The 27,818-nt window shown below is 36.0% G+C and overlaps 1 protein-coding gene across 1 annotated transcript in view; it reads left to right on the plus strand.

Moving 5' to 3' along the window:
* CFAP47 (cilia and flagella associated protein 47) overlaps positions 1–27,818 on the plus strand; it is a 347,638-nt gene that overhangs the window by 131,402 nt on the left and 188,418 nt on the right. The window contains 7 exon segments of the mRNA XM_049834739.1: positions 5,030–5,192; positions 5,811–5,899; positions 8,509–8,595; positions 14,077–14,153; positions 16,342–16,487; positions 22,062–22,170; positions 23,017–23,243. Of these exon segments, the coding sequence (XP_049690696.1) occupies positions 5,030–5,192; positions 5,811–5,899; positions 8,509–8,595; positions 14,077–14,153; positions 16,342–16,487; positions 22,062–22,170; positions 23,017–23,243 (898 nt within the window).

Raw genomic sequence — 27,818 nt, forward strand, 5'->3', positions numbered from 1 at the left:
AAACCAGACTTCTGGAGTGAGAAACAAAGATAAAAATTAAAACGTCACCTCATCTCTTCCCACCCTCTTCTCCCAGGCTCAACTTCGCTCCTCCATTCCGGAGTCCTCCACCTTCTCCCCCTGCCACCCTGACTGGCACAGGGGGTAATGGGGAGCAGGTGGCTGCGGTCTCTTCATAACAGTTCCTCTCTGCTTCTCCTTCCTCCTCGTGCTTTTCTCCTTCTCTGTGAGTCCTTCCATTGGCAGCAGTCCTTCAGAAAAAATTGCTCCGGCACGGGCTATCCACGAATCACAATTCCTTCAGGAAATATCCAACTGTTCTGGCATGGGGCCCTCCACGGGCTGCAGTGTGGATATCTGCTCTGGTGTGGTCCTGTCCACACGCTGCAGGGAAATATCTGCTCTGGCAGCTGGAGCACCTCCTGTCCCTCTCCTTCTCTGACCTTGATGTTCCCACTGGTGTTTTTTACTCCTTTTCCTCGCTCCTCTGCCTTTCTGATGTTTTTGACCTTTCTTAAATATGCTTTCACAGAGGTGCCACCAGCTTGGCCGATGGGCTCGGCTGTGTCCTGCGGTGGGTCCGTTATGTAGCAGCTCCTGGCCTCTTCTCACAGAGGCTGCCCCTAGAGCCCCCCGCTACCAAGACCTTGCCACCTACACCCAATATCTGTCAAGAATGAATATTTTATAACAGTTGGCTGAGATGAAACTGGCTTCAATCCTAAGCAACTGAACACCAGGGAAATCTTCTGAAGACTATACTGTCATTCTGCTCTGGCTTTTGGGATGCATCAGAACATTCTCAGTGTAGCTTAGTGTCAGATCTTGCATGTAATGTAATTAATCTTTGATCTGGGATTTCCACTCTCCAGGGCACTGCACTGTGCCATATAGACTTGCAGTTCACAACAGTAATAGCATAAAAGTCTCTAAGCTCTCTTATGTGGTGTAGATATGCCTATAAGTTACTCAGTCTGGGTATCTTAACAAGAGCAATGATGAAGATCAATATTTAAAAGCACCTTCCTGGGAAACGGACTTGTTTATCTGCAACCCATATAGAACAAAACTTTTTATAAGAACAACAGCTTGAAGCTGGAGTTGTACAAATTCAACCTGGAAGTAGCAAAGGTGGTTAACTATAGAGGGGAAGAAACTCTATCGGAATGACAAAGCCTTTAACCTCATGGGGTTTGCAAATCACAGAACATTGAGAACAGTGCGAGAAGTGACCTCAGAAAGTTATTTAATCCAGCCTTCAGCCTCAGATAATATGGGGAGCTTTCTCAGAAAAATGCTTCTGCCAGATGGCAGTTATCAGAAGCAATTGAAGGCTGATTGTGTTGCACATAATGGCCTACAATGTATAACTACTTAAGATTGTGTTATCTAGTAATTTCTGTTGGCCTTAAACTGTGCAAATTTGATCCCTCCAAACAACTTTTTATTTTTCTTTTCCTACACCGAAATATAACAAATAAGAGAGAGAGAATTTGCTTGCTTTTTTGAAAGATGGTACATGCTGAGCTGATAAAAAAATTAAGAATCTTTGATCCCTACAGTATATCAACTGAAGTGGGTGTGGATGAAGCTAGTTATAATAATATGAGAATGAACAAGATTATAGAAGAATTCCATGAGCTGAATTTTACCTCACTTTACATTGACCACAACACAGTTGAATAGAGAAAAAAACTAAGCAACTCTGTGTTTTCTGTGATGCTGGCTTTGCCACAGAAGGCAACAGTTCACAATTCAAATCAGATTTCTCTGCTGTTGCATGAGCCGGAGGACAAAGAGGCAGAATATTCCGTATGTTCCATTTCCCTGTCATTCCTATTTGCGACAAGAGCAGAGTAGGCTCCTTAAAACTTGATCCTTAAAGTGGCTTTGGGAGTGTATGTCTCAGGCATTATACTTCTCTGGGAGTCTGCAGTCCCAGGATGCATTTTCCAGGATTTTTTGAATGGCAGGGTGACTTAGGAGCCTTAGATTCTGGGGGGCTTAGCAACTCTTCACTGTTAAAAATGGTAATGTCTGGGGACTCTGCAGCAGGAACATGAAAGCTCTAAGAGCCAAGTTTTCCGAACTGCCAGGATTTCTTCATTGATTCTCAGAACTGACGTCCTGAGAATTTTGGTGTTAGGAAGAACTTTATCCTAAGTGTTAAGCCTAGAGATCATGCTGGGTTAAATTAACTATAGTCATCCTTTCTGCAGTTTAGTGAGTTTTTTTCAATTCTGCTATATCCTTTTGGAGGTAAAGAGGTGCAAACATTAATTGAGGTTTGAGCCCTTTGGATGCGGTCTGGTGGCCTAATGGTGATCTATGTTGTTGTCTGTTCCTTTTCTAATTATTCCTCACGCTTCTTTTGCTTTATTGGATGTTTCCCAGCACTGTGCTGATGTTTTCATGAAACTATTTGTCACAAATCCCGAGTTTTCAGTGGTGAGTTATATTGACTTGGAGGCCATAATTTTTTGTAAACACAGAACTGCTTTCCCCGTGTGCTTCTCTTTACATCCATGTACACTGAATTTCCTTGTCGTTTTGTTGTCTCATAAGGCCGTGCAATCTTTGCACTGTCAATCTTTGTCCTTACAACCTGGAGCAACTTAGAACATTAGTAAACTTCCTTACTCTCCAGTTGTCACAGACACTTGAGGTCTTCATTAATGGCCTTTCTGCATAGTAAGAAGTGACAGTGTTGACTCCTGCCAATTAGATCTCATTGATCTAGATCTTGTTTACAGTGGATGTCATTTATACTTATCCTATTCTTTTATTCTTTATAATTGTTTCTACTACATTGCATGGGATAGATTTGAGGTTTAAAGGTCTGTTATTGTTCTGATCTTCCCCCAATTTTTTTTTTTTAAGGTATTGGTGTTCCGTTTATCACCATCCAGTTCTCAGGTCCCAAGGTAGTTTTAAGTAAGAACACTATATATATATTCTCCCCCCCCCCCCCCCCCCCCCAAGCCCCCGTCCATCATAAGAATGAGATAAAGGATCTCCCAGAAACTTTCTTTGACAGCAGCTGTCATCCAGGGACAAATCCTGCCACTACTCCCATCAAAATAAATTTGTAGAACTTCTGCCATCATTGTGATTGCTCAGCTTACATGAAGAGATGTGTTCATTGAGTTCACTTGAAAAAGTAGCTGTTATTATGAAAGTTATGAACCAAATGTAAATTAACATGATTCCATTGAAGACGTGGTACGCTGATTGCTATTACAAGTCCTCTACTTCACCACTTACTTGTCTAAGTATATGTACGTACAATACAAAATAGGCATATTTCACATACCACTATTAGCTGATTGCCTCTGCTTTAGAATTTCCAGTTGGCAGAAGACCAATAAATCACACATAATTTCCTTCTGCCTTCTATTTTAATTCTTTTCTATCAGGCTGCACAGTTCCTATAAATTTTTTAATGGGGAAGGCTGACTTGGGTTGGGGAGAGCTTTCTTTTCATTCAAGTATCCGCTATCTCTTCCAGAAAGACAACTAACAAACCTGCAGTTTATAAATATAACCTTTTCCAATATTTTCAGAATTCCTTTGAAGTATTATTTAAGTAATATCAGCTTGAGTAAATGAAGAAATTTCAAGATTTTTAGTATAGGTTATTTTCTTTCTGCCATCTCTTACACAGTTTGTTGGGGGGTAAGTTTTAAAATTTCTTGAACTACATAGAATGGCATTACAATGAAAGTATAAACCAGTCAGCTGACTTTTGGTATGTATTTAGAGATATTCTACTTGCAAATCGAAAAATATAAGTATTTTTCTGTTTAGAGAAAGCGATCTCTGCTCCAGTCATATGTGTAGATAGGCAGAATACATTTAAGTTGTAGTGTTCTCTTGCTTTTAGAACAATCCTACACACTATAATTTTTCTGACCTTCATGCAGTCTTAAGACATTAGTCTCAAAATCAGGGAGTGATTTTTGAGAGCTTCAAGGTGTGAGCTTCAGCCATTAAACTTTTCTTTTTGATCTTGCTTAGTTGCAGAACCAAGGCAAATCAAGTGTAAACTTAACTCTTACCTAGTCTAAACTGTCCTTCCATGTGGCCTCCTCTTCTCCAGTTTTCCATCAGAGACATGAGCCTTTGCTTGTATGAGAGGACTTTTTTTTCCCAACCTCTTAATTACTCAGCTTTACTAATTATTCTGAAGGCTTTTTTTACTCATTTCGTTCATGATTAAGAACATCTAGATCTGCCTCACAACATGCATAACAGGATGTCTAACTGTTTAACTCTCAAAAACCTATTCAAATAGGGGAGCATAAAGTAAATCAGTTGTTAACTTAGGGTAATACTATAAGGAAAGAGAACTTCCTGTTTTACTGTGTGAGGAAGAAAAATTAAGCTACATGCCGAGGTTATAAAAAGCAATAGGGACTCGATATTGTTCTTTTTCTGTCTATATAGTTTCTTTATTAGAATATTTTAACATGCTCTTAGGCAGAAGATTGAACTACAACAAAGTATTTCAGAAGAAACCAATTACTTTCTTTTCTAGCCCCCTTCCATTACAAAGACTCTAAAATGTGTTCCTGAAATGACATTTCTGAGTAATTTCTGAGTCACAGTTTTGTGCCTATTTAAATAATAATAATAGTAACAACAACAACAACATCATATAATTATTATATATAATAATAACAATCATTATTTGAGATATATATTTTTTTTCATTTTTTTCCCCTAGGAGACAAACAAGTATAACTGTGGAATTCACTAGTCGTTTTCTGCGCCCTGCTGAAGCAGTGTTGCTACTGATCTCAAAAAGTGTGGGTGGAATAGATGGTGCCACACTGACATTCTCTCTGAAATCTGAAGTCAAGCATATTGAGCCTGCTGTAAGTTTATATATGTATGATTAACATTGTCAGAAAAAACGTTGTTAATCTGTACATTGTATCAAACAAAAGTGAACTGAGGTAAGAATAAAAATCTGAGTTACCATCAGCATTAGCCTTTGACCTACAAATTTTCAGGTTTCCAATATTAGCCTATGTACATGCATAAAAAAGCCTAGAGGAATATTTAAGATTCCTAAGGATATAAATCATACTTAAATCCTGAATAAATTTAAAATTTTTGCACTGATTGCTCTGAAAATAAATCTGGAGCCCTTTCAGCATATGAATGCTTTTGGAAATTCCATTGTGGAGGCGGTGATATGCTTCAGCCTAGTGATTTCAGCAAACTTTTGTTAGACGTTGCTAGGTTTGTTTGTGCTTTTTAACTTTAGACAGTGTAGATTTAAGATATATCACAGAAATACTCAGAGCAGAGATAGGCATGTGTTCCAGCATTTGTTATCAAACATTCATTGAGCAGATCTGGATAGATCCTCTTCTGAACTTAGATGGTGTTTATGTGATTATTTTTTTGTTTTTTGTTTGTTTTTTTTTTTTTTTTACATGACTCTATACCATAGCAATAGACACTAATGTTAGAAAGGAAGGTTGGGGCAAGAGAAAAAAAATAGAGGACACGTAAAGATAAGAAGGAAAAAAGATGATCGCTTGTTTCTTGGCCTTGTGCTACCATTTGGAAGAGCATTTAAAAATGTGGTGAAGTTTAATGCATGTTTAAAAAGAAATAGGCTTTAACTGTTCTTTGCTGGCAACAAAGCCTAGCATTTAAATTATGTTAATTTTGTAATCACCAGTGGTCAAACACATAGTTTATTCTTCTTTGAAATATTTTCCTATTTGTTTATGTATTATACATGAATGTAGTTTCACAACTTTTTCATATTGATAAAAATTTTTGTTCTCTTTTAGGATATATTAGAATGCAAATCTCCATGTTATGAGCTGAAGAAAGTTATCCTAAATGTTACTAATCCCTTCAGAACTGATGGCCTATTCAGGTAGACAATGCTGTAAATACAAATCTTTAATGATCATGCTGTTTTATCAACACTTTTCCATAATTTTCTTCTTCTCCTTAAAAATGTAAAACCTTGAGGTTAAATTATAGAGATTTACATTACCAAAATTGTTACAAACACTGTGAAGTGGAAGCTATCATAATGGATAAAGAAGATAAATAAGCCTTAATTGAAATCCATCTCAGTGTAAGCAATAAAGCTAGAGCTTTAATCAAATGGAGTTCATCAACCTTGCTTGTATTTTTGTGTTTGGCTGAGGTCCAGCAGAATTCCAAAGAGAAACAAACCACGTTAATTAATAGTTGGTTATTTTTTCCCCAATCTGCTTTATCCTGCTGTTTAAATTTTTAAGCATGCAAAAGAAAAAAACATGCGTTTGCCTTGAGGCTCGCATCACTATCAGTTAATCTAATTTTTCATTTGTATTCATCGTAGCTGTAACAACTGCAGAATTATAAATGTTGCTTTCCTTAATACAAAAGAAACAGAGTACTGTGCCCCTTTAAAATCTATTTATGTGACCTGACTCCATATTTTGTCTTTTAGTCTGTAGAGCTAAGCATTGGTTCATGTCCTTCATTTATGTACAGGAACCATTTTCCATAATATTTTTAGCTTGTTTTACTGATCTGTTTAATATACGGTGCATAGACTGCAACTTAAATTTCTCTTTTCCCCATGGAATGGGTTTGGTATGGACACCTGTAACAGGATTGTTTTCAATGCTCCAGCAATGTGCTCTGGCATAAGCCTCATATGTGGGAATCATATGAATTTATTTAGCTTCTGGCTTTTTTTTAAAGTCCTTGAGGTCGTCAGGGAGGCTGCTTGTGATCAGTTCTATGATGTGGACGGCTCTCAAAGAATAGATTAAAGGCAATGAAGTAATGTAGTTTTACGTATATCATTCAAATCTACTTGACAACTACTTGAAGTAATTATCAATTTGGGCAACATTTGAACCAGTAATCAAAAATACAAGATCCTTTGTATCAAGGTTCCAGTGTTTTGAGCCATCTAGGGTTCCATCAGGAGGTGCATTGCTTAGTTGCAAATAACAGTAGGAAGTGCACTCGTGATACCAAGGAAGTAGCTCTTTTACAGAAAACTAGGCTGAAAAACTTAACACTAGGTGTATAATACAGTATGATTTAAGAAAAGGACAAATTAAATATATAAGTGCCTCTCTGTACTCGTGTCAAATATATAGCAAATGTCAGATATTTCCAAAAGCTGTAAATTCTGCACCCTAAACTAATGCTTGCTTAGCGTTTGGCTATTAGTTAAATATTACCCATTATATCAACTAAATAATGTTTTCTGTTTTTTACAGTACCTAGCTTTTAATACTTATTTATAGATACATATTTTAAAGAATACTGGATGTTTGTAGTTCATTAAGAAAAATTAGTTGAATACTTTTAAAATTGTCCATTATATTTCTTTGTGAAATGCAGCTATTTCTCTCCCAAGAATAGAAAAATATATCTAGAATATAAGATACTACAATAAGTAATGGTCATTATTATTATTTTTTTAAATGGCAGGTTCAACGCTTGGGCAGAGAATCAACTAAAGCTGATGTAAATTATCATAGCTATTGAAAAGTTTGAATTCAGATCCACAGCTAGTGCTAAGCTAATTGACATTGGCTTCTGTATTTTTACTATGTCCTCTGTAATCTTCCTTCTGTTTTTACTGTCATCTAGGAGTGCAGAGAACATGCAGAAATGTAGTTCAAAAAATGAATGAATTATGTGTGCTTGTACCATGTAACAGAAGTTCTATAGTGACACCAAAAATTAATCCTTGACTAATGACTAGCAGCAGGTCAATGGATTATCCAATACCTAGAATGGAAATAATGTGTGCACAATATAATGTACATAAAAGGAAAGAGGATGCGTATCTTCCAGGAAAAACTAAAGTGAAGCAGTTGCTTGTGGTTTGTCAGGGAAATCACCATTTACTCTATCTTAATAGATTCATTATTTACAAAAGCAAAATAAAATTAACTGAGCTTTTCTTCTTCAAGTGTGAATTGATTATTCAATCATTTATTTAGTACAGATCATATTGTAAATACACTTTAGAAAATTATTTCAAATTAAAATATGTATGTCATTTGTCTTAATATTGAAATTGGCATTATTTTTCTGGTTTTAAATTTTTCTTTTTTTTTTAATGTTTTGAAAAGAAAATTGGTCTGCATGTCATGACATGGCTGTGGACCATGCCTATGATTGCAAATCAACCTATGGTATTGATCAGGTAGTAGTTTACAATATTTCCCAATAACCCTTGAATAAGTGTCTCAGGATTTTGCATGCTCACGTGAGCTTTAAATATTACATGGCCTAAGTTATGCAAAATGTTTTAAGTTATTAAATAAAGAAGAATTAATAATTATTAAATAAGTATTCTTTAAAATCTGTTTAAAAACTTTGTAACAGTACTTTAATAATATTTCCAATTGAAAATAATAAGCTTCTTTACCAAGCCTTCGTTTAAAAGTTAGAATAAACTGAGTTTTGTCTTCATTCTGCAAGTGAAAAATGCAGTGATTATGTCTACTTGCCATACTCCAGGGTCATTTTGCTGGAATCCACAAGTTATTTAAGGCAGCCAGAGCAAATATATCAAGCCAGGCAAATAAAGCAAGAGCAAACGTTCAGGTAAGTTCTAAATGGCAATTGCTAATTATAATATCTGAATTATACAATTGTATTGGCATTACATCTTTGTGTATAGTTGTATGCATACCCACTGTAAAACATTACAGGTTAGGACATGGAAATATCGTAGAATTATGTAACTTTTTAAAAAACACTTGACAGATAACTTAAACCGTGGAGAATGGATAAATGTAGTGTAAAAGATAAAAATGCTTGTAATGTGCCATTTGGAAAAAGTGTTAGAGAAACTAGGATCGGAAGGTGAACTATTGATGCTGGGACAGGGGCAACTGGTGACTTCGGTGACTGAAATGCTGAAAACTAGTTCCAGTTCACTGCAACAGGATTAGTTCTGATTCTTGGAATGAAGAAGGTAGAGATATTTGAAGGTGCAACAGTAATGTCAAGTTTTTATTTATAAATAGGTAGTGTATAGAATTCTAATTGTACCTCAGTGTAAAATGTTACAGGTTCAGTAGGCTCCTGGAGATGCAAGGGGTTAATAGTGCAGATACATTGATATAAGTTAATTTAATTTTGTGTCTAGACATCATTACTTAGCTGAACATGGACAGATTTTCTAACATAGGAAATCTGGAAGGAGTAGGAGAGTTCAAAGTAAGCATGGTAAAGATAATAAAATAGCAAACAGTAAAAAACAGAGAGCAATTGGAATGGCAGTCAAGGAGAGATATAAGGAAAAGATCTATGCTTAAGACATAGTCTGCAAGAAGACTTTCTATCTTCACTGTCTTTAATTGTTAGACAGTAAGATAAATACCAATAAGCTTAGATGAACAGTCAGCAATCTTTGTGGGCAGGGAAGAGGTGAAATGTAAATCAGAATCGCCGATAGTCAAGGTTAAAGGAGAGAGAATCGAAAGAGTTTGAGAACTAAAATTTGCAGCACTCTCCAGAAGTGGCCCAGCATAGAGAAAGAACTACTACAAATGTCTAAAACAATGTTTGGAACTTGCCAGATATTAAGAATTGCACTGTTTTAATAACTGACAGTTTAATAACTCTATTTTTCAGTCATAGATTTGAAAGTGTTAATTCTTTTTGGTGATAGATTTTGCATTCACATATCAGGCAGTTTATTTATAGAGATCCATTTCTCTAATCTTCTGTCACTTCAGCCATGTTTTAGAATTATTTATTCACAGAGCAGTATTTATAATCATCAGTTGGAATCGGATAGTAGCTAAAAAAACCCCAACAGAAGTAAGAAGTCAGCTTAGACGAAAGATAACCAAAGTGTAACCCATCAGGTTTCCTCTCATAGAGGCAGGATCTAGCTTTGAAAATACACTATCAGCAGCCCTTTCGCAACACACGTGAAAAACACTCCAGCCCAGAACTACCTCCAAGAAAGAATACTATAGCCTCCAGAACACTATTACAAAGACATTCTAGGTGGATGCATTCCCTGCCATTCTGTCTCTCCTTTCTGTTCCGTGGGCTGTACCGATTGCCAGTGCCCTGTGCGCTCGGTGCACTTACAGCTAAGCTACACGTGTCAGGTGTGCTACAACAGATGAACCTCCAGTGATTAATGATAGTTTCGAAATGTGCAGCCAACACCAGCAGAATGATTTTCGTACAAAACCTGCAGATGTGTTTAGCGAGGCCTGTATCCAAGGGGAAAGAGCCATGCCTATTTCATGTAATATATGTTAGAAAAAAGAGTCTGGTTGTAACTACCCGTTAGTCTGATAAGATCTCCAGACTCTCGGCCTACTAACCGAATGTTGGACTGATTTGACGGGACGCTACTTCTGTTCATTCAACTCTGAAAATAGGACTTATTCAATGTATAGTTCACCCCAGTAAAGAAATGTGTTCTCAATTTGTAATGTGTTTCCATGTAATATGCTTATTATGTTATTTTTTCATGCAGCTTTTGAGCAATTTGTTATTTTTACAGTGATTCTTCTGCTGTAGTCTGTTTTTGCAATCATGACTTGGCATTGTGATTCAAAGATAAAGCATTGAAAGAGATGACTTTTTATATAAAATTTGTATTTTTGTATTTTTATGTGAGATACTTATTTGTAAGTACGGAATAAATAGTATGTTGTACTCGCATACCTCAGAGATCATTTTTCCTTTCTGAAAAATGGTCTTTAAGTATAGGTATTAAAATGGATCTCCAGGGTAACATATTCTGCGAATTTTACAAGTCCATTTATTTAAGTTTGTGATTTTTTTCTTAGCCCAGCAAGATTAACTATTTATTTTAAGAGAGACCCAATAGCTGTCAAATACTGTATGTAATAATTGTTTGCTATAAGCTGGTTCATCAAATTTTACTGCTAGGGGTGAAAGACTTTTATGTGTGGATAATATTAAACCTGAGTCTAGAGCTGAAACTCACAGTATTTTTTTGAGATACATTACAGTATAGTTTTCGGCATCTATGACCTCTGTTCTTTGTAAATTAGACAAAACTCTCCTTCCTTAAATGTAACTGCACGGTCTTAATTCCTGCCAACAATGGTAGAAATTATTTGTAAAGAAGGATAGAAAAAGTCATAATAAGGGAATGTGATGGTAAGAAGCCCAGTTGGCTTTGGGGGGATGGGAATAAGCAAAGATTTTGTTGTAAGTTGTTTTTTCGAGTGTATCTGTTCTTTTCAAATACACTTGAAAAGCAATATTGTAATGAACAGTTAAGGTGTTTAGGTTAAGATTCATCCCCTTCACTGCTTTCTCAGGCAAATCCTTGATTGCATTAGGTTCCTTGTGAATGATTAACTGCACTGTTACTGAAGATAGATCATTCCTGTAGCCTTGGTGTAAAAGAGGTACAGAGGGAAAAGCTTTGCTGTTCCTGGGCTTTCTTATCCCCTCTTTTCAGGGCTATAACCTTGTGGAAATGAACCTTGTATGTGAACTAAATTAACTCAAACAAGAAGGGAATTATTTTTAGTAGAAATTGCTTGAAGAGCTTCTCTTACAAGCTTTGATGATTCCTAGCAAGATCACGAACAACTTTATAAAGCAATGAGCCTCTCATTTTGTTTACTATTGAAAAAGCAAACTTCCAAGTGATGAACTTCTTGTGCATTTCCAGCCAAGATCCACAGTTTACTTTATTTGTAAAAATACAATTTATTTATTATTGTAAAAATACAATTTATTAAGTAGACAAAGAAGGGAAAAGAGGAATAATTCACTGCAATCACAATATGTTACATTCAAAATAATATTCCCAACAGGTAAAATTTTCAAGTTTAGATGGTGAAATACGAATATCTCTGAGGCCAGAAATCTGCAGTTGCACTGAACAATATGTAACAACAACAACAGAAATAAAAACGTTAACATTTTAATTGGAAAAACTGAAATGAGATAACGTTTCAGGAGATGAAAGCAATTAAGGTCTGAACCTTCTTTAGGATTTGGTAATGTCGCCCCCACAAAGATGCAGACTTCTGTTGAAATGAGTGGAGCCCTGCACAGGAGTTGGATTTCTTGTATTTCTCCAGGCCTAAGCAAGGAAACAAAAAGGGGATTTGTTAGCTTTACTTGACATTTGTTGAACTGATATTGGGGAATTTTTATTGTACCCCTTGAGTCAAATTAAACACGCATTTGTGCTTAAATATAAAGAATTAACAAAAAAATGCAGCGGGCAGAGACCTACCGCCATAAGCGGTTCTACAAGGAGTCCGCCAAGATGCGACATGAGCTGATGCCTTCTGTACACTTGCCCCGACACCGATCCTGTGAGCGTCAGCATCAGGTTCCTTAACTGGGTGTTTGGTTCATCCCCCAGCCTGTTTACCACAAGTGGCTCCTGAGCACTTGCATTCCATGAACCTTTGGTACCAGACAACGCTGCAGCATTTCTTACCTCTTCAGGGAGGGAAACTTCACGACCTCAGAGGGAATCGTTCTGTACTTGGCATTCCTGCTTCCAAACTGTTGGACCTTCTTGCCCTCCGTGCCAGATTGTTCCTTGGTCCTGAATTATGATTGCTGAGCAGTTAAAATTTGAATTTCCCCTTCACTGGACAGAGTTCCTCTCCAGATGGTATCAGAAACAGAGTTTGAATTTAGAGTAGAGTTTAAACCATGAATTCTGACTCTGGAATAATGACTAGTAATGACTAGTGGTATATCCAAGGTTTCCAGGAAGCCAAAGCCATAGGCTAGAATCTTCATTTACTAGATAGTTATTATTTTTTCATATATGACCTGCTGGTATGTTTTGTAATTAAGCTAATAAATGTAAAATGTTTGCCTAAAAGTGTGCATCACACACACACACACGAAAAATCTGGTATTCTGTAACATACAAGTATATAGCCTGGAATTACAATTAATGTTTAAAAAAATTCTAACTTTAAATGTCTTATTTTTATTGTTTCTAAATGTTAATGTTGTATTAAGGTACTTTGACCACTAGGTAGACAGATAAAAGTGAATAGATTAGGTTAGCTCTCGGGATGGTACCTGGATAAGGTAATTGGGTTAACATGTATAAAGCAGAATGCTTATCTCTTCTTTAAAAAGAAGAGACTGTTGGGCTAGAAAGAAGGTAAAGAGAGCTAGAGAAAAAATTCAGGGCTTAAAAAAAAGTTTAGGTAAGAGGAGATCTAGTCTCTGAAGTGTGTTCTGATAAGGGGCAAGGGAAGACTGTTACTTTTGCAAATCAGTTTCTGTAAGAATCAGCGGTCTAAAGATGTGTCCACAAGGTCTATGAATGTAAGTCTAGAGCGAGCACAGTGTATCTGAACTGAATCTGGTTTGAAGATATTTAGATGTATTTCTATAGAGTACTTTTTGGGGGAAAAATTGGAAAGACTGAGCGGAAGACAACTGAAGAGCATCAGAGGAATGCAAGGCCTTACCACTTCATGATGTACCAGGGTACAATTCTTTGCGTATCCCTATAGGATATTGAAATGATAGAGAAGAATCGGGACTGAAGTGAGACACTGGAACAGGTTGCCCAGAGAAGCTGTGGCTGCCCCATCCCTGGCAGTGTTCAAGGCCAGGTTGGATGGGGCTTGGAGCAACCTGGTCTAGTGGAAGGTGTCCCTGCCCGTGGCGGGGGGGTTGGACTAGGTGATCTTTAAGGTCCCTCCCAACCCAACCCATGCTCTGATTCTATGACTCTAAGTCCCCCCAAAGTGTTTTTGGGCAGGAGTACTTTTGACTGACAAAATATAATTATATTTATTTTTAACACGGAATTTTGCTTATGTGAGTATTGCAGATATATTATACTGGTTAATTGAAGGGAGTGTGTTCTGGCTTTGCTGTAAATACGACTACTAACTTAAGTTGAAGAGGTGTTATTTAACGTTATGGGTAGGTAGATGGTTCCAAAATGTGGTGGATTTTTTTCTTTCTTTCTTGAAAACTTTGCTTTTCTGGTATTTATTCCTAAAAAGGTGGATGAAGCTATCTGTTAGTAATAGAAATATCCAGCTTTAGAGTACTGCTTTAATTTTTATTTTTTCCTTTTAGTTCTGAAAATAACATATTAAATTTTAAAAATGATGCACTGCTTGAAGATCCAAATGAAGAGAACAACTTAAATGGCTGTAAGTACCTCTATACAATACCTCTTGTGTCACTACAGTAGGAACTAGATTATCTACATAAGCAAGATTTTGACGTCTAACGTATGTTCAGTGATTACTGTTTATGGGTATGCTTAGTAACTATTATTTATAGGATAGTATATCTTCTTACATATTTAATTTAGTGAAATGATTTCTAAGGTTTCACTATGGTCCTAACGATTTTACAGTTAAAAAAAAAAATTATCTGTTTTTCTTGTTTTAAGGGCCTGTGGGCTGGCTTCATTGGAGTCTGATGTGGAGCTTTTGCAGCTTACCCAGTTTATTTTTTAAAATACTCATCAACAGGGACTGTGCATTTTTTGCTCATATTTCCTGTGAAATGTCAGTCAACAGTTCTGTTAAAACGTATGAACGTAGAGCTACAGCTGTTTTTGAGACTGTTGCAAGTCCACTTGAGCAAAATTTGTAGGTTGGCCTTAGGTATTAATTTTGTCCTCTTGGAAAATATTGTTGTGTTTCTGTGAGGTCATATTGAAAGCAGATTTGTAATCTGAATAATCTAGCCCTTCTAGATATATTGATTGTCTCATATTGTTTTCTGAGATGTACTTAAAAACCAACTAATACACAGTTCCTAAAAATAAAAACTATGTACCTTAAGTAATGAAGTGGGGTACAACTGTTATACCAATTTGTGAATAGCTTACAAAGGTTTTTATGGCTTCAATCAGTTTGGGCTACAGAGACATTTTTGATGGCATTTCAGGTCTTTGGAAACAAAATTATTTTCTCATTTCTTGTAGAAGTGCTTTTCTGCTTTGTCATTCTCTCAACAACATGGTGAACAAAACCTAAACAAGAGTCTGATGTACATGTTTTACACCCTGACCTGAGAGAACATGTACTGTTAAGGGTCAAGATCTGTAAGTGGAGATCAATAGGGATACTTTTTTTCTTTTGGAGCAGCCATAATAAAAAGGAAGAAAACTGTAAAAAAAAAATAATCTAAATTACTTATTAAATGTTACTTCTTTGGCAATTGTTTTCATTTCGCAGAATCCAGAAAGAAAGTGAGGAGGGAGGGCTCTCACAAGACTAATTCAATCTGGTCCACAGTTTGCCATACTTTGAATGAGGAACACTTGAACAGGAGACAAATTTGGGCGTTAGTGCCTTATTTAGTCAAAAATTAGTTGCTGTTAGGGCTGCCTTATTCTCTTTGATGAAAGGGTAAAAATCGGACTTCAGTCTTTTTGTGTTTTTTTGTTTGTTTTTTTGTCATTGTTTATGTAGGCTTTAGAAACATCAAATTCATCTCAACTTGAACTGTTGGTTAAAGCGTGAATATTGGGAAATTTGAATTTTTATTGTTTGGAAAACAGTTTGGACTATGGAGAGAGAGAAGGTGGATGGTGGCTATGCCTTTCTTCAGCTTGATTCTTGGTAGTTTTGAGGGGTGAATCAGTCCTATGTAATTGGCCAGAGTTTGGCATAGGTTTCTTCCGTGGTCTTCACTCATTTCTGTTGCCTTCACTTTCAGTTCTATTCTTAAGTCCGCTAAGCTTCCTAGAAAGCTAGCCAGCCAAGCTTGAATGAAAGTCTGGTTCTAAGGTAATCTGCATTAGCAAAATACACTTAGCAGATGAAAAACATGCAGTGAGAAAGTATTCAGACTCTGCCAGATTCAACCCCAAGATTCTTCATGACTTACGAAGAAAGCACTTTCTCAGCCTAATGCTTTTGTGAAAGCAACGCAAAGAAAGCAAGCTTGCCAGTGTTTAATTTTTGTCCATTCTGAAGGATTTCAGACTATAATATAACATAGTTACTGCTGCTAAGAGCAAGATTGTTTGTTTAAATAGTAGTAAACTGTACTTTCTGGCAGGAATAGTCATTTGCTTGTAGGCTGTACATCCTTAAAGCGTTTTTGATGGTAAGAACTGTCTGTTTTCCCCAGTTTTGATTCAGTGCACAGAGTAAGAACGCAAGTAGTTAGCAAAATGTGTTTAAATAATACAGCATGCAATATTGCAGCACATTTACACAAGTGCAACCGTAAATAGTTGTTACTGATTACAAGCGTGCCTTAAATACTGATTACCACAGGAGACTGTATACAGTATCCTTATATTTAAACTCAGGCAGCTACATTATTTTACAACCCATGCTGTTGTATCTAAACAACCATTTATACTTATTTTAACAGCTGACCAATCCAGCCTCCTGAATGAGTTCTTCAGTCCAACGGAAAAACTGTTCTTGGAGGGGAAAAGTTCTGCAGCTTTAGATATTCACTTCCTTCCCTTCAATCTGGAAAAACGTTACTGCACTGTCATTCTGGTTAATGAACTGGTAAGAATAGAAAGTATGTTCTGTGAGTGGTTTTCATGTGATGGCCTAGTCAGTTAAGAATCAGGATATGTTTGCCAGTTATGTGTGAATAGGGTAAATGAATGTACAAATTGGTTATGTGCACATTTTAAGGTAATGTTTTTGCACGCATATGCAATTATACAGATGTGATCTATGTGCTAACTTTTGGAAAAGAAACTCTTTTCTCTTTCTTTTTTTTTTGTTTAAGATACAGTATTCCTATAAATCATGGAGGAAAATGTTGCTTAAGAAGTTGGTCAGAGATTTATGCAAGATTATAGGCTTCAGCTAAGAAATTTAAACCAAAGTTTATTGCCGTTTTATCTCCACATAATTAGAATTATATGAAATGCTGCAAGTTACTTTTCATGTCAAATCATTACAAATAAAAGTAATACTGCAAGGAATGTTACTTTGGTGGCTTTTCTGGGCAACTCAGCTTCAATACAAATATGGAATGTAAATAATTTTTCTTGATGTGGGAGCAAGAATAATGCTTTTGGATGAGACATAGGCAGGGAAAGGATAAAATTGTACTGTACTTCTCCCTGTATTTATCACTGTATCTAAGATATGCTGTCAAAGTAAAATAAGAAATTATTTTCCTTGCTCTGTCTCTTTTTAAGTTTTCTGCCAATTCTAATTCCATTCAGTCCTTGTCACCAATGCAGGTAAAACTTTTGAACAGATTATACACAAATACTGACTCCATTACCTTTCAGTTTCTCTTGACTCATGTAGCCTGGGTTTTGCCATATATACTTAACTGAAATGGATTTCATCAAATTACCAAGACCTGGTTTTGACCAACTTTCAGATCTTAAAATTTGTACTCCAGCTTGTTTGGTGCTCCTGTAATCCTTTATCTCAGTGGTCACAATCTTCTTATTTACAATCTTCTTTTTTCTGTGTCTTTAGTCCATCTTTTCACCTCTTTAACCTCTCTGCTGTGTTTTGTCTCTAGCTGTCAATGTTTTTCAACACCCTGTTGTTTTCCTAATCTTCTTTTATGTGTGGTTGATCTCAAGGCTTGCATTCTGCTGTTTACTTTCATAATACTACCTCTGTGTTTCAGCTTTCCCTCTGTGCAATCACATGTATCTGCCATTCTCTCTGCCATGTTTTCATGATTCGTAACAATACATCCAAAACTAAATGACTTATTCTTTTTCTCCTGCATGTTCTCAGCTTTCATATTTTTCATTACTATAGGACAAGAGGCGGACAAGAGGCTCCTGCTAGTGTTTAGTGTTTGTATGTTTGCTGTTTGTTTTTATTGTTTAACCAGGACTTTGGCTATGCCACCTGGCCAACTTAATTTTTCCCTAGCTTTTAAAGGAAAATAAGACTAATGCAATGATGCCCAAGCCTGTCTATCTGACCCTTTCAATATTTGAAACAGCTAGCCAATTTTTAAGAAAGCAAGCCATGTAGCTGGAAGTCTTAAGGAGTATACAGTTTACTTACGTTTCTTGAAAATTAGCAGACAGTTAGAAGAGGGATAATCCGTCAAATCTTACAGTGCGACAGTGAGCTCATGTGTTACTGACACTAGGGAATCACCTACAACGAGGCTGTATAAATGTCCCGATGTCAGAGGATAGCAATCTTTGTGGGTGGTTCAATGAAAAATCAATCCAGTGCTCAGCATCGTTCAAAAAAGAGTAATTATTAGCAAAGAAATAGACATCAAAATGTGAAACCTCAGTATGCCTTTCTAAAGAGCCTATCTTTTTGAAGACAGTGTTCACACATTTTGAGTATTGCGTGCAGTTCTAGTTACCCCAGCAAACAATATAATAGGGATAGGGGAAAGAAAGAGAGAGAAACAAGGATGATCAGAAGGATGAAACAGTTTCTTTATAGAGACAGATACTTAAAAAAATAATTTCCTGTAATTAAAAGAGAGATTGTTAAGGGACATGACAGGGACATGAGATTATGAATATTTTGTGGAAAGTTAATAGAGTAACTGTGGCAGGGTATACAACCTGAACCAAATGAAGCACTTTTTCATATACAATGTTTAACTTATGTAACTCAGCTATCATAGGACAACTTGGATGCTAAAACTGTTAACTAGTTCAGAAGAAATTAGACAAACTCATGAAGGTTAGGTCCATCATTTTTATTCAATTAAATGTCTAGATGCAGTCTCTAGTCAAGGAAGACCCTAACCTACTGGTTTCTGGGAGCAAATCTGAAAAGAATCTTCTTTTCCTTGCTATGATTTTATACTCTTTCTTTAAACCTCTTCTATTGGCATTTCCCCTGTTTGTTTCTTTATTAGAAGCAGAAGTGTATACCCTGACTGAGAAGAGGAGGCTTATGCTACATTAGGTATAGAGCCTGAAAACAAAATAATTTAATGAAGAGAAGGGAAATGGAGACATGTTAATGGGAGGAAAGCAAATCTAAGAGATGTGGTCAGAGCTATGGGACAGTTATACTTCAGGTGAAAAGGGAAAGGAATGTTTCTGACAGCTGCGGTGTTGCCTCCAGTGGTGATGTAGAAAACCTAAATTTATAAACCTAGCTAGTCACTGTTCTTAACAAAGAACTAGTTGACCTTATCATAGGAGGAAGCATTAATGCCTCAGAGAAGCCACTGTTATGTCCTGTATGGTAACTATTTCTGGAACACTTGGTCCTTTCAGCTTAGCTGAGTAGGTGGGATATAATTAAAGGCTGCTGAAAGTGCAAAATTTTTGATACATAGCACCACAGGCTAGAGAAATTAAGTGCCATCCACATAATTGCATTATTTGTAAGAAAATGTGGTGAATCTCCTAGGGAAAGATGAAACTGCAAGATAGCTAGTGCGATTTTAGAGCTGTATAGTAATGGCAGAGGAAGAAGCTGGCTTGCTTAAATATTGTGTATATGGCTGCAATATTTCAATCATGCCGTTATCTAATTGACAAACAGGTGTAGCTACCATGCTGTATGACAATCAAATGGCTTCATACAATGATGAGACTTGTATCATTCAAATATGGACTTCTGATATATATAATCTAATAAATAATTTAACTTAGCATTTCTGTAATTTCTTCCTACGTACCTTTCCTACCCTTCTTGATGAACGGACAAAAATAGTATCAGAGTAAGACTATTCCTTCATTACAATCAATGAAGAAGGTATTGAGCTTCAAATCACTAGTTAGACTTGTATCTGACTAGGAATCCTATCTTCATTGCATCAGCTATATATCTGTAATAAAAGCAAGAAGATACACTTATTCAAGTTTGTTGCCCTACTCAAGTATGTTGCTTAAACTGTTTTGAAAGTATCTGTATGTTAACTTTTCTAAGGTTTGAAATGACAGCACAAGTTGTTTATAACATTTGTCAAGGATTTGTTTTGCTATTTCTTTAGTTTTTTTAAGAAAAATTGAAACTGACATTCTTCAAATTTTTAGCATAGATCTTTTCAGAGAAGAAATGATATATTGGTTAACATAACCGGGTTGCTTTTTCTCTGTATCTTTGTTTCTGGGAGCTACTTTAAATGTGAACAACCTGTGATTCCAATGATAATGATTTATTAAGTCAGAGTTTAAGAGCATCAGTCCAGACTTTCACAGCTAAATGCCTAATATAAAATTACATGGTTTATTAAGAGAATGCTTTACTATCTGTTGTTCTTAATTACTATCTTGCGTGGAGAACTGCAAATTCCTAGTAGCTATACATTCTTTTGAAATATCAGTTAGCAATGGGATTAGATAAATAGCTAATGGTAGTTCAACAGCTATTTTATTAGCTATTTTTATTATCAGTAAACCATACAAAATGTTGATGCTATCCTGTTTGCAGCTGATGGAAAATGGAAATATGAAGCATTAAAACCAGGGGGATACTAGCTAAACTCTCAAAATACGGTAAAATACCCATTCTGTTCCAAAGCATCAGGAAAAAACCTCAGCAGAAAGAAAACGGGATTTGCATTCTATGGAGATCAAAAAGCAAGAATTCTTCAAAGCAAAGAGGGAAGTTTGTTCCTACCTGTAACCATATTGATGTCAGCAATGACAAGAAAAGTAATTGATAGTTGAATGGCATCCTAGCAACCAGTGCCTTCATGAAATTAGTTGTATATGCTGTGAGCTTGTTAACGGTCCTTATGGAGCGAAATCACTGTGTCAAACAGGAATAATTCCTGTTTAAATTGGTTCCCAGGAGTGGCTATTAGTTTGTGTGTGGGAAACCAATTTTGCTGTAGGTTTCTTTAATCCTTCTCAAGGAAGATTTATCCGAACGCTTGAATCAAGGAAGGGGAGAAAATGCCATCACAACTGAATAGCTTTCCTTCTGCTGGGTCAGATACATAATTGCAATGCTTTCAGCCTTATCTGACGAAACTATGAATAAAGGTAAAATAAAAAGCAGGCTTGTCTTATGTTATTGACCAATATTAAAGGCAAAACATTGCATTGGTTGGCGGATGGACTAAATTATATAAATAAATTATTTCCTTCATATCTGGTATGAAGAATAAAAGACAGAATATGCATCTTTAGGGCAGAGCTTTACAGAATGTGGTTTATGGAAATAAAAAGATGCCTTTCTGTGCAAATTATATCAGTTGTTGCAGCAGTGCTTGGTCCTTTACCTTGCAATCAGTAGAAGCTAAAGTTGTCCAAAAAAGTTTGTGGTAAACAAAAAGAAGTTATCAAAGCAATAGTTATATATATCTATTAAATCTCCTGCCTAGTTCAGATAGATATGTAGGTACATAATTGAGACATATTTTAGTTTCAGGATGTTCTGATTGTGGTCTTTATAATTTGGAGTACTTCTAGTGCGTTTTCTTTTTTTAAAAAATACTTTCCTGTCTTTCATTTGCACCTTATTTTTTTGTTTCCTCTTTGATTCAAAGTGTTATTTCTCTGCTAATTAATTTATCTTTTCCTCTATGACAAATTACTGTCTTCCTTTGTTCTAGGTCATGTTTGTATTTACTTTCAAGCTTCTGTAGGTTTTCCATTATTTTTGATGAAATAGTTAAGATTTTTTAACTTTATTTCTCCTTAATGGAGAATTTGTACATGATGCTAACCTGCCTTGACTTCTGCTGTTTTTTGCTTTCTAGAGAAATGTTACTGACTCAAAATTAATCTAAACAGTTTTTTAAAAAAAGTTCTTAACAGTGAAGAGCAATGAAGTAAGCTCGTGAATATGTTTAAATTATATGTAGCTATAGCACATAATTAGAATTCAATTTATTGCTGTATTTATGGGTCAGGGTATCCTCATTCAGTTAAATTATATGAGGAGTTGGAAAGGATTCAACTCGTTGAAATTTCTTGACTTTTCAGTTTTAATATTATCAATTAAAGGTACTTTATTATCATAGCAGGGTTTGAAATGATAATTTTATTTTATTTAAACATAGTTTTAAAATAATGGGTCTCCGGAATATGTAAATTATTTCACAAGTCAGATCTTAAGTATTACTAGGATATCCTTGGTTTTAGTTTTAAGTTTTGCCTTCTGTTCTGCACGAGTTGCTTTCTGAATTGTGTGGATGTGTATGCTCTTGTGTTTCAGATTGGAGAATTCATATACGTGGTAGAGGGAACAGGCGATATACCTTTGCCTTCAGGATTGCTTCCAATGGATAGTCCAAATGTTTTACACGTTAGCAGTACATTAGAAGGTAAAGCGAACAGAAGGGAGAAAAGTAAAATAGAGCAAATAATTCTCTTTCGCAAATGTTCTTTAGTTCCCATGCGTTTTTGTTAAAATTAATTAAATACATGTGGTAAAAGCAGTTGTTTATAGTGAAGTGTAAGAAAGATATGACGGTGTAACTATCAGATATTTCTTTTCTCTTCAGAGCAGCAGCTGGTCGTTAGCTATCTTCTTCAACTTTCTTGTATTCTTTTCAACATAGTCCGCATAAATATTTTTTTCATAATTTCTCTTCTTTTCTACTTCAGATGAACCAGGACAAGTCATCTTTACCTAGAATTTTTCTATTTTTAAAACACATGAGTTTTGTATGCAGTGCTGTGATTTGACAGGCAATCCAATACTTTTGTCTTCAAACAGCCAGTGATAAACTGCTGTCAGTCCTATTTCAGAAATAGTGTAGCTATTATTTGACATAATTACTGGTGGTTTCTTTTAGAGGGGATGCAACATCACCCAGAGGGGTAAAAGAGTGACTGTGTTGTGCAGGTAGCAGAAAGACTTTTTTAAATTCTCATTACTGTCATAATAGCAGTAACACTAAAGTCTGGGATTTTTTATTAACTATCAAAATCAACTTTTGGTTTGGATTTCAGTCTGTGTTAATTTTTATTTCCCCATTATGATTAAAACTAAAAAACAATATTACTGGAGTAAATAGTATGTACTAGAGTAATAGCATGTAACTAAACATCAAAGGAATTTTGTATTCTGGCTTTTCTTTGGAGATTAGAGATTTTAAATACTCTATGCAGTTACACTAGCAGCTGACAAATGTGGGGGTTTTGTTGTTTTTTTTTTTATTTAACAGGTCCAAGTGCAGTGGGGCCAGTTTTATATTTGAAATGTGGTCTTGCTCAGATTCTTGAAGAAAATCTGAGGATTCCATTGATCAATGAATCAAAAGAGAGGGCTCTGGCCATTGCTGCACAACAGCAGATGTCAACTATTGAATATGAAAGAAGGAAGATCACAGGGACTCTGCAGAGCAGTAGTGTTCGAGTTGCAACTGCATTGTTAGGGCTGTCCAGAGTAGAGGTGAGAAACACTGTAATCTGTTACTGCAATTAGTTATTGTTCTTGATTTAAAGCACTGAATTTTTTAAGTTTCAGGAAATAGTGTGAAGTTATTTTTTTTGCACACATTGTGTAATGACAGTTACTAATCCTAATTCCCCTCAGACAGTGCAATATTTTACATGTTCATTCCGAAGCTGCTTCCTCACTCCATGCTATTAAGAAGTGCTTCCTTTCAGAAATCTTGGCTGCAGTTAAAAAGAGCCTTAATATTTTACTTCAGTTAGCTTCTGGAAAATACACATTGATTTAAAAAGCTTTCATACTCTGTGTAATAGATATCTGTATTAGTATCCTTCCTTATGCACGCTTTTGTAAGAAATGACATTTCTCAAACAGGTGTGTGGTTTTTTTTTTTTTTTTTTTTTTTTAAGAAGAGACTTCGGGAATAAATCAAGGAGCAGGAAAGACTTTTTCTTGTCTTGCAATCAATACAAAATAGTTTTGGAAAACCACAAATCTTCCCTATAAGCTATAGCTCCCTACTTATACATCATTCCACCCTAGAGATATTTCCTCAAGATTTCAACATCTAGAAACAAAAAATCCTCCCAAGGTAGTCTGTAAACATTCAATTAGTACTTGTGAATAAATTGGTCATAGCAATATTGCCAAATAAGCAAGCTTTTTCCTCATGTAGAATGCAAATGTAACCTTCTATGGATGATAGCCACACTCTGGGTTTTCATTTCCCTTGCGAGCCTGATGTTACCTGGCCTCAGACAGATTGCCGGGCAGCTGTGCTATTCCAATTTTCCAGTTAGACTGTTCCCTGAGTAAGGTTCCCAGCACTACATGATTCCCAGTGCTAAGAGGAAGAGAATTTTCCCTGGTGTCTTGTTGTTGCTAAAATTATGCCTTTTGTTTACAGGTAAGTTTAAAAAGTAATATAAAACAAATTAAATGAGGAAAAATGACAAAGTAGATTAAATCTGTCACATGTTTATAGTGGGACAAGAATTGTAACCATGTAATCTAGACTCCAATAGTTTGCTTTTGGATTATAGCTAATGCACTGCTGTGGTAACACTTTATAAACTTTTCATAATTGAAGTCCCTTAATATCACAGTCACTTAGCAAACACTTGATGAAAGACTTGACTGCTCTGAAGCTGTGGATATAATCAAGACAGAACATAATAGGAACACTCTCTGTACCACTAGGTATGCTAAGATCTAATATGAGTTATAAAATTATGTGTATTGTAGTAGAGTGGAGGACAATTAGATTAGTCATAAAATACATAATGATGGATACTAACGCTGAATAAATTACCATGTGAGAAGTGAAACTAATATGCAGAAATAAGTATTTTGCTCCTTGTACAGAAAGTGTTATAATTGCTTATGAGAAATAAAATGGAGAAGTTCTGCTATATACTGATGTAGAAAAGACTTTACACATTAAAAATATCTCAGTATGGTAAACCGCTATGCAGATTAAATTCCAAGGAGTGTTCCTAATAACTTTTTGTTGTAAATTCTTACTTACTGTCTGTATAAAAGTGACAGTATAGAAATTCTGGTGGCATTAATTGAGGAAACTTTTTTAAGTTTGGAGCTGAAGTATGGGTTTAGGCTTATTGTCTAAATTGGCCCACCACCAACACCAAAAAGGACCTATCCACATCTCCTGTGCAGGAGTGTTAGCTAAATCTTTATTTCTATCTTTTACTTTATAAATTAGGTTAAAATCATCTCATTTAGCAGTTCTGCTAGAAATAGAATTTTAATAGCTTATTTGACAATCTTGGGCACTGAAGGACTTACTAACAGCAAGGTTAAGTAGGTAACCTTCCATCTCCCTCCCTGTCCCCCAAAAGTAACCTTTACTGCCAACACAATCCAAACCATTTGTTAAAGGATTTTTCTTTTTGGTGCTAAACTTTGGTATAATTAAAAAAAAAAAAACAAAAAACAAAACAAAACAAACAAAAAAAACCCCAAAAAACCCCCAACCAAACCAAATTTGAAACCAAATAGCATCAAAATTTAATAGAGTTAGAGAAGTTACATAATGAAGAAATAGGAAGCAAGAATGCTAAAGCAGTAGGAATCCAAAGATGCAGATCTCAATATTTAAAGGAAAATGAGAGATTAAAGTCAGTAGCCTTATGCTATTTAATTCTATTAGTATACACCCTATAAATAAATACAAGGCATAAAACCCCAGAAACTAAATAATAACCTGGTTGCATGCCCATTTCTGACTGTGAAATTTTTATTGGTTTTAATGAAAGATGTTAGGAAAGTTCTGAATTTTACTTTTTAAGCATAGAGTTGTGTTAATTTATTACCTCATGTGCTGGTTTTGGCTGGGATAGAGTTAATTTTTGTCATAGTAGCTAGTATGGGGCTATGTTTTGGACTTGTGTTGATAACACAGGGATGTCTTCATTACTGCTGAGCAGTGCTTATCCAGAACCAAGGGCTTTTCCACTCCTCACCCCACCAGCAAGCAGGCTGGGGGGGCACAAGGAGTTGGAAGGGGACACAGCTGGGACAGCTGATCCCAACTGACCACAGGGAGATTCCAGACCACAGGACGTCATGCTCAGCAGATAAAGCTGGGGGAAGAAGGAAAGGGGGGATGTTTGGAGTGATGGTGTTTGTCTTCCCAAGTCCCCGTTAGGTGTGATGGGGCCCTGCTGTCCTGGAGATGGCTGAACGTCTGCCTGCCCATGGGAAGTGGGGAATGAATTCCTGGTTTTGCTTTGCTTGCGTACATAACTTTTGCTTTCCCTATTAAACTATCTTTATCTCAACCTACGAGTTTTCTCACTTCCACCCTTCTGATTCTCTCTCCCATCCCACCATGAAGGAGGTGTGTGAGTGGCTGCGTGGTGCAGTTGCTGACTGGGTTTAAACCACGACACCTCCTAAGTACTTCATTAATTCCTCCTAAACCATTTTTAGGTAGTAGTAAAGGGAATATAGAACGGACCTCAACTCTCTGCCACTGTTAAGGTTGGGACTGGCATTATTGTGAATAATTACAAATTAACTTTGTTAATGATGAGTAAGAGAAACCTGTAGGTGGGAAGTTTGGGTGAATGTAGATAACAAGGGATGAAAAAGGGTATCTGGAAACAAAGGGGAGAGAATGTGGAAGAAGAACATGTTTAGATTGAAGTTGCTAATGGTGGTAAATAGAGGAAAGTGAATAAAAGAAAGGAAATAACAGAATAATGAGAACTCATTCACTTGGGTATGAGAGGGGAAGGATGTTGCAGTCAGCGAAGTGAAATTCAAAATACCATGCCTCAGCATTCCTTTTATCTAGAATTTACCTAGAGAGGCACCAATTAGACCCAGTTTCTAGATACACGGCACTCTCTTCATAGTCAGAGATGCCAGTAGTCTCCTTGTATAATTAGATATTATGATAGGAAAGGAAGAGAAGTTGTGTTCTACAAGAATCCCAAAACTAAAGCTTGTGCTTCCCGCTGTGTCCAGATGTGTCCTCATAGTTAAGTTGTAAAAAGTATTTACTCTAGGCTCCATTTTGCCTCCCTTCAAGTGTGTGGCTCATCTGAGCATGGACACCAGATCTCTGTACCCTTGGCCATATTCCAGCTGTTAGGACGTTGTGCATTTTCTTTCTATCCTGCTGTCCATGTGACTAAGCAACGTTGACTATTTTTATCTTAGTACATCATGGTGGTGGTGGTGGTGAGTTTTAGTTTTGATGAATGGAAAACGAGCAGAGATCTTACGTACTTGAAGCTATGGCTTCCACTGCTTGGCTGATGTGACAGAATCTCATCCTACACCTGTCCAACTCTGATCTTCAAAGTTTGTGCACTTCGTAGTCCCCCAGGATTCAAGAAGGATCTTCTGATCTTCCATGTGATTATGGAAAAGTTGTAAGCTCAGTTTGAACAGTTGGCTTTTTTAAATACAGGTGGGTTGTGGGGGTTTTTTTGAGAAAGAATCATGGTGTCCTTGAAGAGAGAAGATACTGTAATTAAAAAGTTACATTAGATACGTTTGAATGGGAATGAACTTTTCACAAAAGGATCTGTGGTCAGATTTCAATTTGTCGAAATTGTAAGTGGGACCAATGTCTTTTATATTACATCACTTATCTTTTGATATGGGATTAAGGGAGATAGCAAACATAATTGATCACAGGGATTCTGAGAGATTGAGATCATAAAATTCTTTTATTCATGAGGAATGGTTTTAGAAGTTAGTTCCTGGAAGGAAGAAATGGGCCTAAATTAGGATTTGGAAGACAGTAATATGCAAGTAAAGAGTAAGGTGCCTCAGTACTCTGTAATAGAATCTGCCATCCTTTATACATAGGAAGTGCAGATGGTAAATCTACAAAAATACCTTGGAAAATCAATCAGTCTTTGAAAAATATCAAGTTTAATTCTGATGCTTTATATACCCTGCTATCCTTTTTAAAAAAAATATTCTAAAAAAGAAATTAATGCTGGGAACTGAATGCAAATACTGTTCTTAACTGGTAATAACACTTCCACACTTGGAATATCATGAACCATTACATTGATGAAGTACATATTGGAA

The sequence above is a fragment of the Accipiter gentilis genome, chromosome 32 (genome assembly GCF_929443795.1).
Source record: "Accipiter gentilis chromosome 32, bAccGen1.1, whole genome shotgun sequence".
NCBI classification, from domain to species: Eukaryota; Metazoa; Chordata; class Aves; order Accipitriformes; family Accipitridae; genus Astur; species Astur gentilis.